Genomic DNA, 14,896 nt, shown 5'->3' on the forward strand with positions numbered 1-14,896 from the left:
TCTTTCCACTCCTCTCACTTCTTTCTCACTCCTCTCTCACTTTTCTTTCTCACTCCTCTCTCGCTTCTTTCTTTCTCACTCCCCTCTCACTTCTTTCTTTCCCCCTCCTCTCACTTCTTTCTTTCCACTCCTCTCACTTCTTTCTTTCCACTCCTCTCACTTCTTTCCACTCCTCTCACTTTTCTTTCCCCCTCCTCTCACTTCTTTCCACTCCCCTCTCACTTCTTTCTTTCCACTCCCCTCTCACTTCTTTCTTTCCCCCTCCTCTCACTTCTTTCTTTCCACTCCTCTCACTTCTTTCTTTCCACTCCTCTCACTTCTTTCCCCCTCCTCTCACTTCTTTCTTTCCCCCTCCTCTCACTTCTTTCCACTCCCCTCTCACTTCTTTCCACTCCCCTCTCACTTTTCTTTCCCCCTCCTCTCACTTCTTTCTTTCTCACTCCTCTCACTTCTTTCTCTCACTCCTCTCTCACTTCTTTCTTTCCACTCCTCTCACTTCTTTCTTTCCACTCCTCTCACTTCTTTCCACTCCTCTCACTTTTCTTTCCCCCTCCTCTCACTTTTCTTTCCCCCTCCTCTCACTTCTTTCCACTCCCCTCTCACTTCTTTCTTTCCACTCCCCTCTCACTTCTTTCTTTCCACTCCCCTCTCACTTCTTTCCACTCTTCTCACTTCTTTCTTTCTCACTCCTCTCTCACTTCTTTCTTTCTCACTCCTCTCTCACTTCTTTCTTTCTCACTCCTCTCACTTTTCTTTCCCCCTCCTCTCACTTCTTTCCACTCCTCTCACTTCTTTCTTTCCACTCCTCTCACTTTTCTTTCTCACTCCTCTCACTTCTTTCTTTCCCCCTCCTCTCACTTCTTTCTTTCCCCCTCCTCTCACTTTTCTTTCCCCCTCCTCTCACTTCTTTCTTTCCCACTCCTCTCTCACTTCTTTCTTTCCCACTCCTCTCACTTTTCTTTCCCCCTCCTCTCACTTCTTTCCACTCCCCTCTCACTTCTTTCTTTCCACTCCCCTCTCACTTCTTTCTTTCCACTCCCCTCTCACTTCTTTCTTTCCACTCCCCTCTCACTTCTTTCCACTCTTCTCACTTCTTTCTTTCTCACTCCTCTCTCACTTCTTTCTTTCTCACTCCTCTCTCACTTCTTTCTTTCCCACTCCTCTCACTTTTCTTTCCCCCTCCTCTCACTTCTTTCCACTCCCCTCTCACTTCTTTCTTTCCACTCCCCTCTCACTTCTTTCTTTCCACTCCCCTCTCACTTCTTTCCACTCTTCTCACTTCTTTCTTTCTCACTCCTCTCACTTCTTTCTTTCTCACTCCTCTCTCACTTCTTTCTTTCTCACTCCTCTCTCACTTCTTTCTCACTCCTCTCACTTCTTTCTTTCCACTCCTCTCACTTCTTTCTTTCCACTCCTCTCACTTTTCTTTCTCACTCCTCTCACTTCTTTCTTTCCCCCTCCTCTCACTTCTTTCTTTCCCCCTCCTCTCACTTTTCTTTCCCCCTCCTCTCACTTCTTTCTTTCCCACTCCTCTCTCACTTCTTTCTTTCCCACTCCTCTCACTTTTCTTTCCACTCCTCTCACTTTTCTTTCCCCCTCCTCTCACTTCTTTCTCACTCCTCTCTCACTTCTTTCTTTCTCACTCCTCTCACTTCTTTCTTTCCACTCCCCTCTCACTTCTTTCTTTCCACTCCCCTCTCACTTCTTTCTCACTCCCCTCTCACTTCTTTCTCACTCCCCTCTCACTTCTTTCTCACTCCTCTCACTTCTTTCTTTCCACTCCTCTCACTTCTTTCTTTCCCACTCCTCTCACTTCTTTCTTTCCCACTCCTCTCACTTCTTTCCACTCTTCTTTCTCACTCCTCTCTCACTTCTTTCCACTCTTCTTTCTCCCTCCTCTCACTTCTTTCTTTCTCCCTCCTCTCTCACTTCTTTCTTTCTCCCTCCTCTCACACTTCTTTCTTTCTCCCTCCTCTCACTTCTTTCTCCCTCCTCTCTCACTTCTCTTTCCACTCCTCTCACTTCTTTCTTTCCACTCCTCTCACTTCTTTCCCCCTCCTCTCACTTCTTTCTTTCCCCCTCCTCTCACTTCTTTCCACTCCCCTCTCACTTCTTTCCACTCCCCTCTCACTTTTCTTTCCCCCTCCTCTCACTTCTTTCTTTCTCACTCCTCTCACTTCTTTCTCTCACTCCTCTCACACTTCTTTCTTTCCACTCCTCTCACTTCTTTCTTTCTCACTCCTCTCACTTCTTTCTCTCACTCCTCTCACTTCTTTCTTTCCACTCCTCTCACTTCTTTCTTTCTCACTCCTCTCTCACTTCTTTCCACTCTTCTTTCTCCCTCCTCTCACTTCTTTCTTTCTCCCTCCTCTCTCACTTCTTTCTTTCTCCCTCCTCTCACACTTCTTTCTTTCTCCCTCCTCTCACTTCTTTCTCCCTCCTCTCTCACTTCTCTTTCCACTCCTCTCACTTCTTTCTTTCCACTCCTCTCACTTCTTTCTTTCCACTCCTCTCACTTCTTTCTTTCTCACTCCTCTCTCACTTCTTTCCACTCTTCTTTCTCCCTCCTCTCACTTCTTTCTTTCTCCCTCCTCTCTCACTTCTTTCTTTCTCCCTCCTCTCACACTTCTTTCTTTCTCCCTCCTCTCACTTCTTTCTCCCTCCTCTCTCACTTCTCTTTCCACTCCTCTCACTTCTTTCTTTCCACTCCTCTCACTTCTTTCTTTCTCACTCCTCTCACTTCTTTCTTTCTCCCTCCTCTCTCACTTCTTTCTTTCTCCCTCCTCTCTCACTTCTTTCTTTCTCCCTCCTCTCACACTTCTTTCTTTCTCCCTCCTCTCACACTTCTTTCTTTCTCCCTCCTCTCACACTTCTTTCTTTCTCCCTCCTCTCACACTTCTTTCTTTCTCCCTCCTCTCTCACTTCTTTCTCCCACACTTCTTTCCTTCCTACTCTTTCCTCAAAGGTCATTTGGATGTTGGATATAAAAACAGGCCAAATGAAGACAAATAAAGGTTTAAAAACAACAACAACAACAACATGTTTTCTCTCAAACCGCTCAGTCGCTGTATGTAACGTCGTCGCAGTCTGTAATCACATCACGCAGGAAAAGATTTAGAAACACGAGAGGCGCGAACAAAGGGGAAGTCGAGTCGAGTCTCCTCGTGCACATGCAAAGTGTTCATGTAAATGAGCAGAGAGTAGATTCCCAGACACGCCGTCCTCCGAAGTTAACCCTTCACACACGATTCACATCCTCACACACACACACACACACGATTCACATCCTCACACACACACGATTCACATCCTCACACACTTCGTCACTCATGTCCTGTCGTTACTCACGTTGTTCCTCAGATCATTACACACCTCGACTGTTAATCACACGGTTACTCAATAGTTTTTAAAAAGGAACTGCATTAGCAGCTAGCGAGTAAGCCACTGTGCAAGTGGAACAGACTACGAACGATCACGCTGCGAGGGGCCACAAAAGTTTAGACAGATTTTTCTTCCATGCCGAATGGTGTTAATGAGCCCAAGCACGACCGGTGTCCAAAACCTGCCTCTTCCGTCTCCTACTGCAGCGACGAGGCTAACGCTGCTCACCGGTAAAGGAAGCGAATCGACACCGGCGTAGCATTACACAGACCACATGTTTAAACTGGGTTTAAATCACTAGTCAGATTTCAGGACACGTGACCCAGTCGGACCGGCCAATCAGATTTCATGTGGGCTCCCCCCCTCCCCACCATTTGGAAATATTTATTTATTTATTTTATATTTGTTTATTTCTGACTGCTTTCTTAACCTCCCTTTCTTTCAGTTTTTCCCCCTCATTAAATTCCTTCCTTCTTCAATTCTTTCTTCCTTTTTCATGTTTTTACTTTCTCCACTTCTTTTTCCCTGTTTATCACTCCTCCCTTTCTTTTTACCTCTTCCCCTCGCTCACTGCGCTCTGCACTGGATTTCTTTCTTTCTTTGTCAATTCTTTCCTCATTTAGTGTTTTTTTCCTTCCTTTCTCTCTCATTTATCTTATCTTTTCCCCCATCTTTCCTTCTTCCTTTCTCACCTCGGTTCTTCTTTTTTCTTCCTTTCTTTTTCACTTTCCGTCTCTCACTTACTTCCTTTCATTTGTTCTTTGGACTTACTCCTGAGGTTTTTTTTTTTTTTTTTTTTTTTTTTTACCCCTTTTCCTTTTTTTGTTTCTCTCTTCCGCATTTCACTGCCTCCATTCTTCTCCACTTCTTTCCTTTGTCTTTCTGACTGCTTTCTTTCTTCTCCATTATTTCCTCCTTCCCTTCTTCCTTATTACTTCCTTCGTTCATTTCATTCACCCATTCTCACTTCCTTTTCTTTTGCACTTCTCTGATTACAAACGTCACACACTAGGAAGTATAATGCACACGCGCACACACACACACACACACACACACACACACACACCTGGAGCAGACCCTGACAGCTGGACACTTCTCGGCGTACGTTCTCCTCGGCCAGGTTCCGTGAGCGCTCCTCCAGACGAAGTCTCTTCTCCAGAGTGAACATGTCACAGCGGTGACCCAGAGACAGACGGAGGAACTCGGCCTGGTACCAAACACACACACACACACACGCCGTTACATCACACCCTCTCCACTCTGCAGCAGTGAGGTGAGTAGTTGTACTGCGGTAATGAATTAAATGAAACTCACCTCGATGTCTTTCTCACTCTGAGTCAGTCTGAATGGAGAAGAGAATACACACCAGTGTTATATCTGAACATGACACGCGTGTGCAAAAGTTTATACACCCGGAGAAGAAGCGACTACATTTCTTCCATCTCTTTCATTCATTTTCCTGCTTTAACATCTCTCTCGTCCTTTTATCTTTCCTCACGTACCGTTTCTCCATCAGTCTTTCATGTTGGTTTCCAGGTTACCTTTTTCTTTCTTTCACTTCCTCCCTTTCCCCACTTTCTCACTCCACATCCCTTTCCGTACTCTCTCCCTTCCTGCCCGAATTTCTCGCTCTACATCCCTTTCCGTACCCTCTCCCTTCCTCCCGTTCCCTCACTTCCTCCCATTCCCCCCTTCCTCCCCGAATTTCTCGCTCTACATCCCTTTCCGTACCCTCTCCCTTCCTCCCGTTCCCTCACTTCCTCCCCGAATTTCTCGCTCTACATCCCTTTCCGTACCCTCTCCCTTCCTCCCGTTCCCTCACTTCCTCCCCGAATTTCTCGCTCTACATCCCTTTCCGTACCCTCTCCCTTCCTCCCGTTCCCTCACTTCCTCCCGTTCCCCCCTTCCTCCCCGAATTTCTCGCTCTACATCCCTTTCCGTACCCTCTCCCTTCCTCCGGTTCCCTCCCCACCTCCTGTTCTCTCCCTTGGCCTGAAAACGCAAACGTAGTGCAAGTTTTCTTGCACTTTTTTAAAACTTTAAGCTCGCGTTTCCGTGAAAACGATGACGTCGTGCGTACGCGTATTAACGTGTTCGGTCTATAGGCGTGTGTGTGCACGAGTGCTTCAAAACAACGCGCGAGACATTCAAAACTACAACGGCGTAGTACAGGACTGTTTTTTATTTTATTTTTATTTACTGTTTCTCTGTTTTAATGTAAATAATGGACGTTATCCAGTAGTGAGGAGTTTATCTTTTTTTTTTGCAATCTTTTGAACGATGAACATACAACGGCAATAACATCACTTACATCAAATCAAATATGATAAACAATAAAAACAAAAGAAGAGAAAGTAGTAAGAACTTCATATCTATAAACAAAGTTACAAATTATTCAAAGAATCAATTTAAGGCTTTATAATAATTTACAGGTTTTTTTTCTTAGTTGTTTCTTTTAACGTATACAAGTAGTGACCTATTCCTATTTTAAAATAAGTCAAATTTCTCATAAATGTGGGTAAAACATTTCACGCCCGACCCCATCGCCCGCTCCCTTTCACGCCCGACCCCATCGCCCGCTCCCTTTCACGCCCGAGCCCATCGCCCGCTCCCTTTCACGCCTGAGCCCATCGCCCGCTCCCTTTCACGCCTGAGCCCATCGACCTCCCCGCCCGCTCCCTTTCACGCCCGGCCACACCCCCTTTCACACCCGACCCCATCCCCCCCCCCGCTCCCTTTCACACCCGACCCCATGTGATCTACAGCTCAAATCTAATTGGACGGCCCATTTCATCGCTGGGTGACGGGCGGAAAAAATGAATAAATAAAAAAAATCTCGCACCGCGAGTGATCACACCCGATGTGAACAGCTCCACAGGGATCTATTGTTTCGATTCAAGAACGTCATCACGTCATACATTTGTGTCGCTTAATCGTGCTCGATGTAAAAGGCCCTTTACACTTCCCCCTTTCGCACTCGCTCCCTTTTACACTTCACCCTCTTGCACTCGCACCCTTTTTGCTTCTTTTAGCTCTTAGCCAGCACTGTTTATATAATTCAGGGTATATGAGCTGTTGAACGACAAAACTCGTCAACATTCACATGAAGCTCACCCGTCTTCCCTCAGTGATTCACCGTCTTCAGGAATGGCACCTGAGAGAGAGAGAGAGAGAGAGAGAGAGAGAGAGAGAGAGAGAGAGCGCATGACATTTAAAATATTGAACCCCTGTCTGAGTACCCCGCGTGGTGTTTGGATCATTATTATTTCCACAGCGCTAAATTCCCCACACAGACAGACATTCTCTGTACTTCCGTACAAAACTGATTCAGGAAGCTTGAGGCGACGGCATTAAATCATCTCCAATGCCTTGGACCAATCACATTTAATATGCAAATTACGAGAGGATGGCGACACGCTAGCCCCAGATCCTGTGTGCTAGCTCATTGTTAAGCGAATGTTGGTGAAGAATGAAATCGCTTTGTTAGAGCGATGCTATTTTTTGACCGGTTTGTCTCCTGAAACTGATAGCTAGCCGGCTAGTTACGTTAGCTTAATTTGAGTGATATTTAGCGGTTAGCGACAGCAGTTGGACACTGTTATTTTGAGTAGTTTCTCACGTTAAAGAAAATCATGAGCAAATTATTATTAGTGATGTTAATGGATGCTCAATGGATTGAGTACAAGTTTACTTAGTAGCTGGTTTACCGTTTTTATCTGGACTCAAACCTTCACTGTCTTCCTGGGATCTCTGCTCTCCGATGGTCTCCATACTGCTGCTGGGAGTCTCCTGAGGGAAACATACGGTTCTGATCAGAGGTAATAAAAATAATAATAAAATAAATTTAAAAAAAAAAAAAAAAGACTGTGCACAGCTTATTTACACCAGTTGAAAGCAAATCCGGGTGTAAACTCGGCCCTAAACCTTGTGTTGAGAGTTTTTCTACAGAGTGACGCGTCACCATCAGCAGCCAATCAGAAACAATGCATTTTAAACAGGAAATACTACGTCTATGATTGAGACACAGAGAGAGAACAGAATCCTACGGGGAGACTACAAAGACAGACAGACAGTTGTGGGGAGAGAGAGAGAGAGAGAGCGAGAATTGAAGTAGTATGGTAACCAAGAGAGACGGTAACAAAGAGACCAAACCAGAGAAAGAGAGCAATAAAAAGACCGCAACAGAGCGAGATGGTGACAGGGAGAAACCGCTACAAAGAGATGGCTACAGAGAGACAGACAGGAAGAGAGAAAGACTGCTACAGAGAGAGACCATAATGAAGAGAGACAGCTACAATGTGAGACAGCTAGTGACTGAGATGGCTACTGAGAGACTGCTATGAAGAAAGACAGGTACAGGTTGCTATGGGCAGAGACGGCTTTGGATAAATGGCTATAATAGAGAACCAAGGCTGGTACAACTTTTTATTTTCCACACATTAGTCAAAGAGACAGCTAGAGAGAGAGACACCCCCCCCAATCTACAGCAAGAGAGACCACCCCCCCCGCTACAGAGAGAGACACACGCCCCCCCGCTACAGAGAGAGACACACGCCCCCCCGCTACAGAGAGAGACACACGCCCCCCCGCTACAGAGAGAGACACACGCCCCCCCCGCTACAGAGAGAGACACACGCCCCCCCCCGCTACAGAGAGAGACACACGCTCCCCCCCCGCTACAGAGAGAGACACACGCCCCCCCCCCGCTACAGAGACACACCCAGCCCCCCCCGCTACAGAGAGAGACACACGCTCCCCCCGCTACAGAGACACACCCCCCCAACTACAGAGAGAGACACACGCCCCCCCGCTACAGAGAGAGACACACGCCCCCCCCGCTACAGAGAGAGACACACGCCCCCCCCGCTACAGAGAGAGACACACGCCCCCCCCGCTACAGAGAGAGACACACGCCCCCCCGCTACAGAGAGAGACACACGCCCCCCCGCTACAGAGAGAGACACACGCTCCCCCCCGCTACAGAGAGAGACACACGCTCCCCCCCGCTACAGAGACACACCCAGCCCCCCCCCGCTACAGAGAGAGACACACGCTCCCCCCCCGCTACAGAGACACACCCAGCCCCCCCCCGCTACAGAGAGAGACACACGCTCCCCCCCCCGCTACAGAGAGAGACACACGCTCCCCCCCGCTACAGAGACACACCCCCCCAACTACAGAGAGAGACACGCCCCCCTCCAACTACAGAGAGAGGCACGCCCCCCCCCAACTACAGAGAGAGACACACGCCCCCCCCGCTACAGAGAGAGACACACGCCCCCCCCGCTACAGAGAGAGACACACGCCCCCCCCGCTACAGAGAGAGACACACGCCCCCCCGCTACAGAGAGAGACACACACCCCCCCCGCTACAGAGAGAGACACACGCTCCCCCCGCTACAGAGAGAGACACACGCCCCCCCCGCTACAGAGAGAGACACACGCCCCCCCCGCTACAGAGAGAGACACACGCTCCCCCCGCTACAGAGAGAGACACACGCTCCCCCCGCTACAGAGAGAGACACACGCTCCCCCCCCCGCTACAGAGAGAGACACACGCTCCCCCCCCCGCTACAGAGAGAGACACACGCTCCCCCCCCCCGCTACAGAGAGAGACACACGCTCCCCCCCCCGCTACAGAGAGAGACACACGCTCCCCCCCCCCGCTACAGAGAGAGACACACGCTCCCCCCCCCCCGCTACAGAGACACACCCCCCCAACTACAGAGAGAGACACGCCCCCCTCCAACTACAGAGAGAGGCACGCCCCCCTCCAACTACAGAGAGAGGCACACCCCCTCCAACTACAGAGAGAGACACGCCCCCCTCCAACTACAGAGAGAGACACGCCCCCCTCCAACTACAGAGAGAGACAGGCGGCTACATCAACACTATATTAAACATCTACATTTCCACTTTCCTGAATCCCACATTACTGACACTCACCAGGTCTTTTTTAATTCTGTTCCTAATGGTCATAGGGACTGTCGTCCCGTTATCCTTCGCCGCACTCGGCCCTGTCGCTCCGCTCCCCGCCCTGGAGTTAACTGAAGAACACAAATGGAATGAAACAAAAAGAAAGACACAAAGATTATGAAGAAGTATAACATTTTGTCAAGAACCCATTAAGTGTGTAATTTCCTCCTACCTGACACGACCCCCTGCTGACTCGCCTCAGACATCGGTTCCTCTTCCTCGGCTACGGGCAACAGACCACTCCTGAGTGTGTGGACGAAAACAAAACAAAAAAACCCACACACACACACTTCTCAGTTCAGGGAATGATGTGAATGCCTGGAACGCAAACCTGCACTTACCGAGTACTTTATTAAAACTCCAGAGAAATCGGAGATAATACCGGAGTCTTACCTCTCCAGTACAGTAGGCACGTCAGAAATCTGCTCCTGTGTCAGTTTCTGTAAGATAGAAGTAACACCGCATCAATGACCTGCTGGCACAGCCGACTGGCCGTCCCCACACACACACACACACACACACACGTCTGTCTCACGGCTGGCACGTGGCTTCATTTGCGTCCCAGTCGCACGAGAGCTGATGATGTGCTGATGCACTACAATCCTCCCAGAGACGGAGAAGCCTCAAAGCAAACATTTCTTACATAATGTTAATAAGAGCTACTGTGCTGAGAAAGAGAGGGCGAGAAAGAGAGCGAGAGAAAGGTAGGAGGGAGGTAGCGGAGAATGAGTCAGAAAATATAGGACAGATAAATAGACCGATAGATAGGAAACCAGAGATACAGGAGAGGAAAGGAGAGAGACAGCCAGCTAAGGAAAGGAAAGGAAAGGAGAGAGACAGCCAGCTACGAAAAGGAAAGGAAAGGAGAGAGACAGCCAGCTACGGAAAGGAAAGGAAAGGAGAGAGACAGCCAGCTAAGGAAAGGAAAGGAGAGAGACAGCCAGCTAAGGAAAGGAAAGAAGAGAGACAGCCAGCTAAGGAAAGGAAAGAAGAGAGACAGCCAGCTAAGAAAAGGAATGGAGAGAGACAGCCAGCTAAGAAAAGGAATGGAAAGGAGAGAGACAGCCGGCTAAGGAAAGGAAAGGAAAGGAAAGGAAAGGAGAGAGACAGCCAGCTAAGGAAAGGAAAGGAAAGGAGAGAGACAGCCAGCTACGGAAAGGAAAGGAAAGGAGAGAGACAGCCAGCTAAGGAAAGGAAAGGAGAGACACAGCCAGCTAAGGAAAGGAAAGGAAAGGAAAGGAAAGGAAAGGAGAGAGACAGCCAGCTAAGAAAAGGAAAGGAAAGGAGAGAGACAGCCAGCTAAGGAAAGGAAAGGAAAGGAGAGAGACAACAGAAGGTAAGAGACGGGTGAAGAAAGGAGAGACACAGTAGAGGACAGGAGAGAGACGCCTAAGAAACGGAGAGAGACAGTTAACGAAAAGAGAGCGACGGCTAAGGAAAGGAACGTGTACAGATAGACAGACAGGTAGAGAGACGGAGAGCTAGACCTAGACAGAAACCTATGGATAGATGTGCTTGTAATCATTTTAAAGACAGAATTATTAAGTAAACCAGAGCGTAAATTAGAGCGATCTGTTCGACCTCCACACCATCATTATAATCCAGACCTAAGAGAAAAGATCCGGAATGAGCTTGTGTACGATTGTGATGTACATTTAAACAGAAAAACGGCTGTGAGTACAGACATATTCTTGCATTCCAGAAAACCACCGTGTAGAGGAAATACAATCCTCATGCACTGCGCTGCATAAACAATTAGCTTCTCTATAAACACCCACTCTCTCTTTTTTATTCTGAAAGAACATCACATGGAAACAAAGAGAAAATAACGACAGGCTCCTGCCCCAGTGGAGAAGCTCACTCCAGGAAAATCATAGTGGAAATTTCTTCAGTTCATCATTTACATAAAACTGGAGAAAGCCGTGAGTCAGAACATTACCATACAGAGGAGAGCAGGTCCAGCTCTGTGCTGCCATTCAAGAGCAGAAAGTGCAGTACAGTGCAGGAGAACCCAATCCGCTGAACGCAGACCAAGAAACATCTTTCTGCTGCCAGGATAAGCTACAGTGTCTTCATGCCTTTGTCTTGTTGCTCAAAAACTGTCACAATGTGTCACAATTTGCCCAAACAATGCCTTTAAGGTAAGCTCTGACTGCAACACGGACACTAAACCGGAGGCAAGATGCATCAGACGGTGTCCGATTGTGTCCCTGGGGAATCGGAAACCGTGGAGTTCGGTGCTTTTCCTGCTCGAAACACACCTGAAGGGTTCAGCAGTTTATTTCCTGTTTCATTAGGCGTGTTAGAGCAGGAAATTCACCAACCTGTTCTGGAGTCTGGCCCTCGCTCAGGAATAAAAACACAAACACTAGCAGACAGACAAGCTGATGGACAGACACACACCCAGACGGACAAAAAGAACCAGACAGACAGAGCGACAGACAGAACCAGAGAGAGAGAGAGAGAGAGAGAGAGAGAGAGAGAGAGAGAGAGAGAGAAAGAGAGCGAAAGAGAGCAAGACAGGCAGACAGAACCAGAGGGGGGGGGGCAGAGAGGGAGACAGGGAGAGAAAGAGAGAGAGACACAGACAGAACTAGAGAGAGAAAGAGAGCGAAAGAGAGCGAGAGAGTGCAAGACAGGCAGACAGAACCGGGGGGGGGGGGGGGGACAGGGAGAGAAAGAGAGACAGACAGACAGAACCAGAGAGAGGGGGGGAGAGAGAGAGAGAAAGAGACAGACAGACAGAGACAGAGAGAGAGAGAGAGAGAGAGAGAGAGAGAGAGAGAGAGAGAGAAGGAGAGAGAGACAGACAGAACCAGAGAGAGGGGGATAGAGAGAGAAAGAGACGGACAGAGAGAGAGAGAGAAAGAGAAAGAGAGAGGGAGAGAGAGCGGTAGAGAGAGACAGAACCAGATAGAGGGGGAGAGAGAGAGACAGACAGACAGACTGAGAGGACCAAACAGGGAGAGGGAGAGAGAGACAGAACCAGAGAGAGAGAGAGAGAGAGAGAGAGAGAGAGAGAGAGAGAGAGAGAGAGAGAGAAGGAGAGAGAGACAGACAGAACCAGAGAGAGGGGGATAGAGAGAGAAAGAGACGGACAGAGAGAGAGAGAGAGAGAAAGAAAAAGAGAGAGGGAGAGAGAGCGGTAGAGAGAGAGAGACAGAACCAGAGAGAGGGGGAGAGAGAGACAGACAGACAGACAGACTGAGAGGACCAAACAGGGAGAGAGAGACAGAACCAGAGAGACAGAGAGAGAGAGAGAGAGAGAGAGAGAGAGAGAGAGAGAGAGAGAGGACAGACAGAACCAGGCAGACAGGCAGAGAGACAGACAGACAGGACCAGACAGAGAGAGAATCAGACAAAGAGCACAACCAAAATGCTATTTATTTATTTTTATTATTGCTATAATTTATTAAAATGCTAAGATAAGCACTTTAATAAAAACAGAACAAAACAAGTGTTTTTTTTATACTGCGTTACAGACAGCTCAAGTCAAGTGGCTTGTGTCATTTCAGCCATATAGAGCCGGTACAGTACGAAACAATGTTCCTCCAAGACCCCGGTGCTACATAAAACACAAACTAACCACATGACACAGAACTAAACAAGATCTACACGTTCCTACACAAAGTGCACTGTAAATCCCACGGGACCGTACACGAACGGCTAAAACAGAACAACGGGCACAGTGAGACACAGTGTAGCGCCAACTAACACACTGATCTAGTCTGGAGGTGTCCGTATAACAGCTGGTGCAAAAAGATAACGCAAAAGAATAACGATATCATTTTAATAAGTCGACCGCTCATGACCCCAGAGGTCAAAACAAGTTCCAGTTAATTTAAGGATTTATTCAACACGTCACAGAATGGGAAAATAAATAAATCACCAAAACGGCCGTACGATCACGTACCCCTGCTGGGCAAAAACCAATCAATAGCATAGCCGATACATATAGAAATGGAAAAGCAGAAGTATGTGCACCCTTCATTCTTCAATCCACATGTATGCACTTATATAATATAGAACATTATATTACATTACAGACCCAGAGAAGTGAGCTTACTGCACCTGAATAAGATCAGCTAGGCTAAAATCTGCAGCGGTGTAGAGACCGGTGCTCTCTGTAGAACTGTAAGAGATATCAGTGGGGCTCTCTTAGTACCACTGAAGCGAATCACATGGTTAATGACAGGAAGTTTAAAGCTGCAAGAACGAAGGGAGGGAAAAAAAAAAAAAAAATGAGGAAGTAGAGAGAGTAGGTTGGTTTAAAAAAAAACATACGAGAAGTAAAAAAAGTAGTTACAAGACTTCCTCCAACTGACCTGCGCAATGCTCATGCTGTCCGGGACGTCCTGCTCTCCTTCAGGTCCTGGTTCTTCCTCAGGTGAGCTGAACCAGGACAAAAAAAAAAAAGAATGAAAAAGAAATTAAAGAAGGAGAAAAGTCATTTGTAATGAATGAAGTATTCCTGTCCAAGCTCTTAGAATCAGACAGGATGCAGCTGGGCTTTACAGACTGTGTGTGTGTGTGTGTGTGTGTGTGTGTGTGTGTGTGTTTTAACCGCCTGACACACAGGTGTGTGGTGGCCATGCAAAGCGAGGTTTCAGCCAGCAGCGAGCAACCACTTAACAAGGCCAAACGAAGTTCGCAAACGCAGGCAGGAAAGGGGAGGGAAATTATTTTGACTAGCAAATGAGCGCTCAGGGCGTGGAACGAGCCGCTCTACCGGCATCCAGACTGATTTAACGCAGGGGGAGTTGAGTGTGTTTTTAATGAGGCTCGTGTCACACGCACGATTCATAAAGAGAGTGTAAAATGTGACAAAAATAAAAAGGGCTCACCTTTCGGTTAAAGAGAAAGTTTGCCCCGCTGCAGACCCGTGAGCTGGGGGAAATACGTGGCACGGGGAGACGTGGTGGGGGGGAGAGAGCTCAGACAGGCTCAGAGTCACTTCATCTGGTGGTTAAAACAGTTTGTATTCATGTTAGTTTAACACGTGGACATTCGAGTAGCTCCCCAACACTATACACCACACAAGCTTTTTTTCCTACATGTATTTCCAAGAAGGAAGCACGTACATCACCACGAGCGAGCGAGCGAGAGAGATAAATATCTGCATAAATATGACCTAAACGTCATCAGATTTTCACACAAGTTCTAAAACTAGACAACGAGAACCCGATTAAACAGACGAGACGACAATATTACACTCGGTCATTTATTTATTGAGGAAAATGATCCAATATTACATATCTGTGAGCGGTAAAAGTATGTGAACCTCCAGGATTAGCAGTTAATTTAAGGTGAAATTAGAGTCAGGTGTTTTTGATCAATGGGATGATGATCAGGTGCGAGTGAGTGAGCGAGCGCCCCGTTTTATTTAAAGAACAGGGATCGGTCAGAGTCTGATCTTCACAACACGTGTTTGTGGAAGTGTATCACGGCGTGAACAAAGGAGCTTTCTGAGGACCTCAGAAAAAGAGTTGTTGATGCTCATCATGCTGGAAAAGGTCACAATACCATCTCTAAAGAGTTT

At 47.6% G+C, this 14,896-nt stretch overlaps 1 protein-coding gene across 1 annotated transcript in view; it reads right to left on the reverse strand.

Moving 5' to 3' along the window:
• lrmp (lymphoid-restricted membrane protein) overlaps nucleotides 1–14,896 on the reverse strand; it is a 42,542-nt gene that overhangs the window by 9,065 nt on the left and 18,581 nt on the right. Inside the window, exons 21-29 of the mRNA XM_053650908.1 lie at nucleotides 14,202–14,316; nucleotides 13,683–13,749; nucleotides 9,751–9,797; nucleotides 9,530–9,600; nucleotides 9,328–9,428; nucleotides 7,089–7,170; nucleotides 6,496–6,535; nucleotides 4,696–4,723; nucleotides 4,448–4,588 (exon numbers count right to left, since the gene is read on the reverse strand). Coding sequence (XP_053506883.1) covers nucleotides 4,448–4,588; nucleotides 4,696–4,723; nucleotides 6,496–6,535; nucleotides 7,089–7,170; nucleotides 9,328–9,428; nucleotides 9,530–9,600; nucleotides 9,751–9,797; nucleotides 13,683–13,749; nucleotides 14,202–14,316 — 692 coding nt within the window. The remainder of the gene's footprint in view (nucleotides 1–4,447; nucleotides 4,589–4,695; nucleotides 4,724–6,495; nucleotides 6,536–7,088; nucleotides 7,171–9,327; nucleotides 9,429–9,529; nucleotides 9,601–9,750; nucleotides 9,798–13,682; nucleotides 13,750–14,201; nucleotides 14,317–14,896) is intronic.

Source organism: Ictalurus furcatus, chromosome 19 (genome assembly GCF_023375685.1).
Source record: "Ictalurus furcatus strain D&B chromosome 19, Billie_1.0, whole genome shotgun sequence".
Classification (NCBI taxonomy): domain Eukaryota; kingdom Metazoa; phylum Chordata; class Actinopteri; order Siluriformes; family Ictaluridae; genus Ictalurus; species Ictalurus furcatus.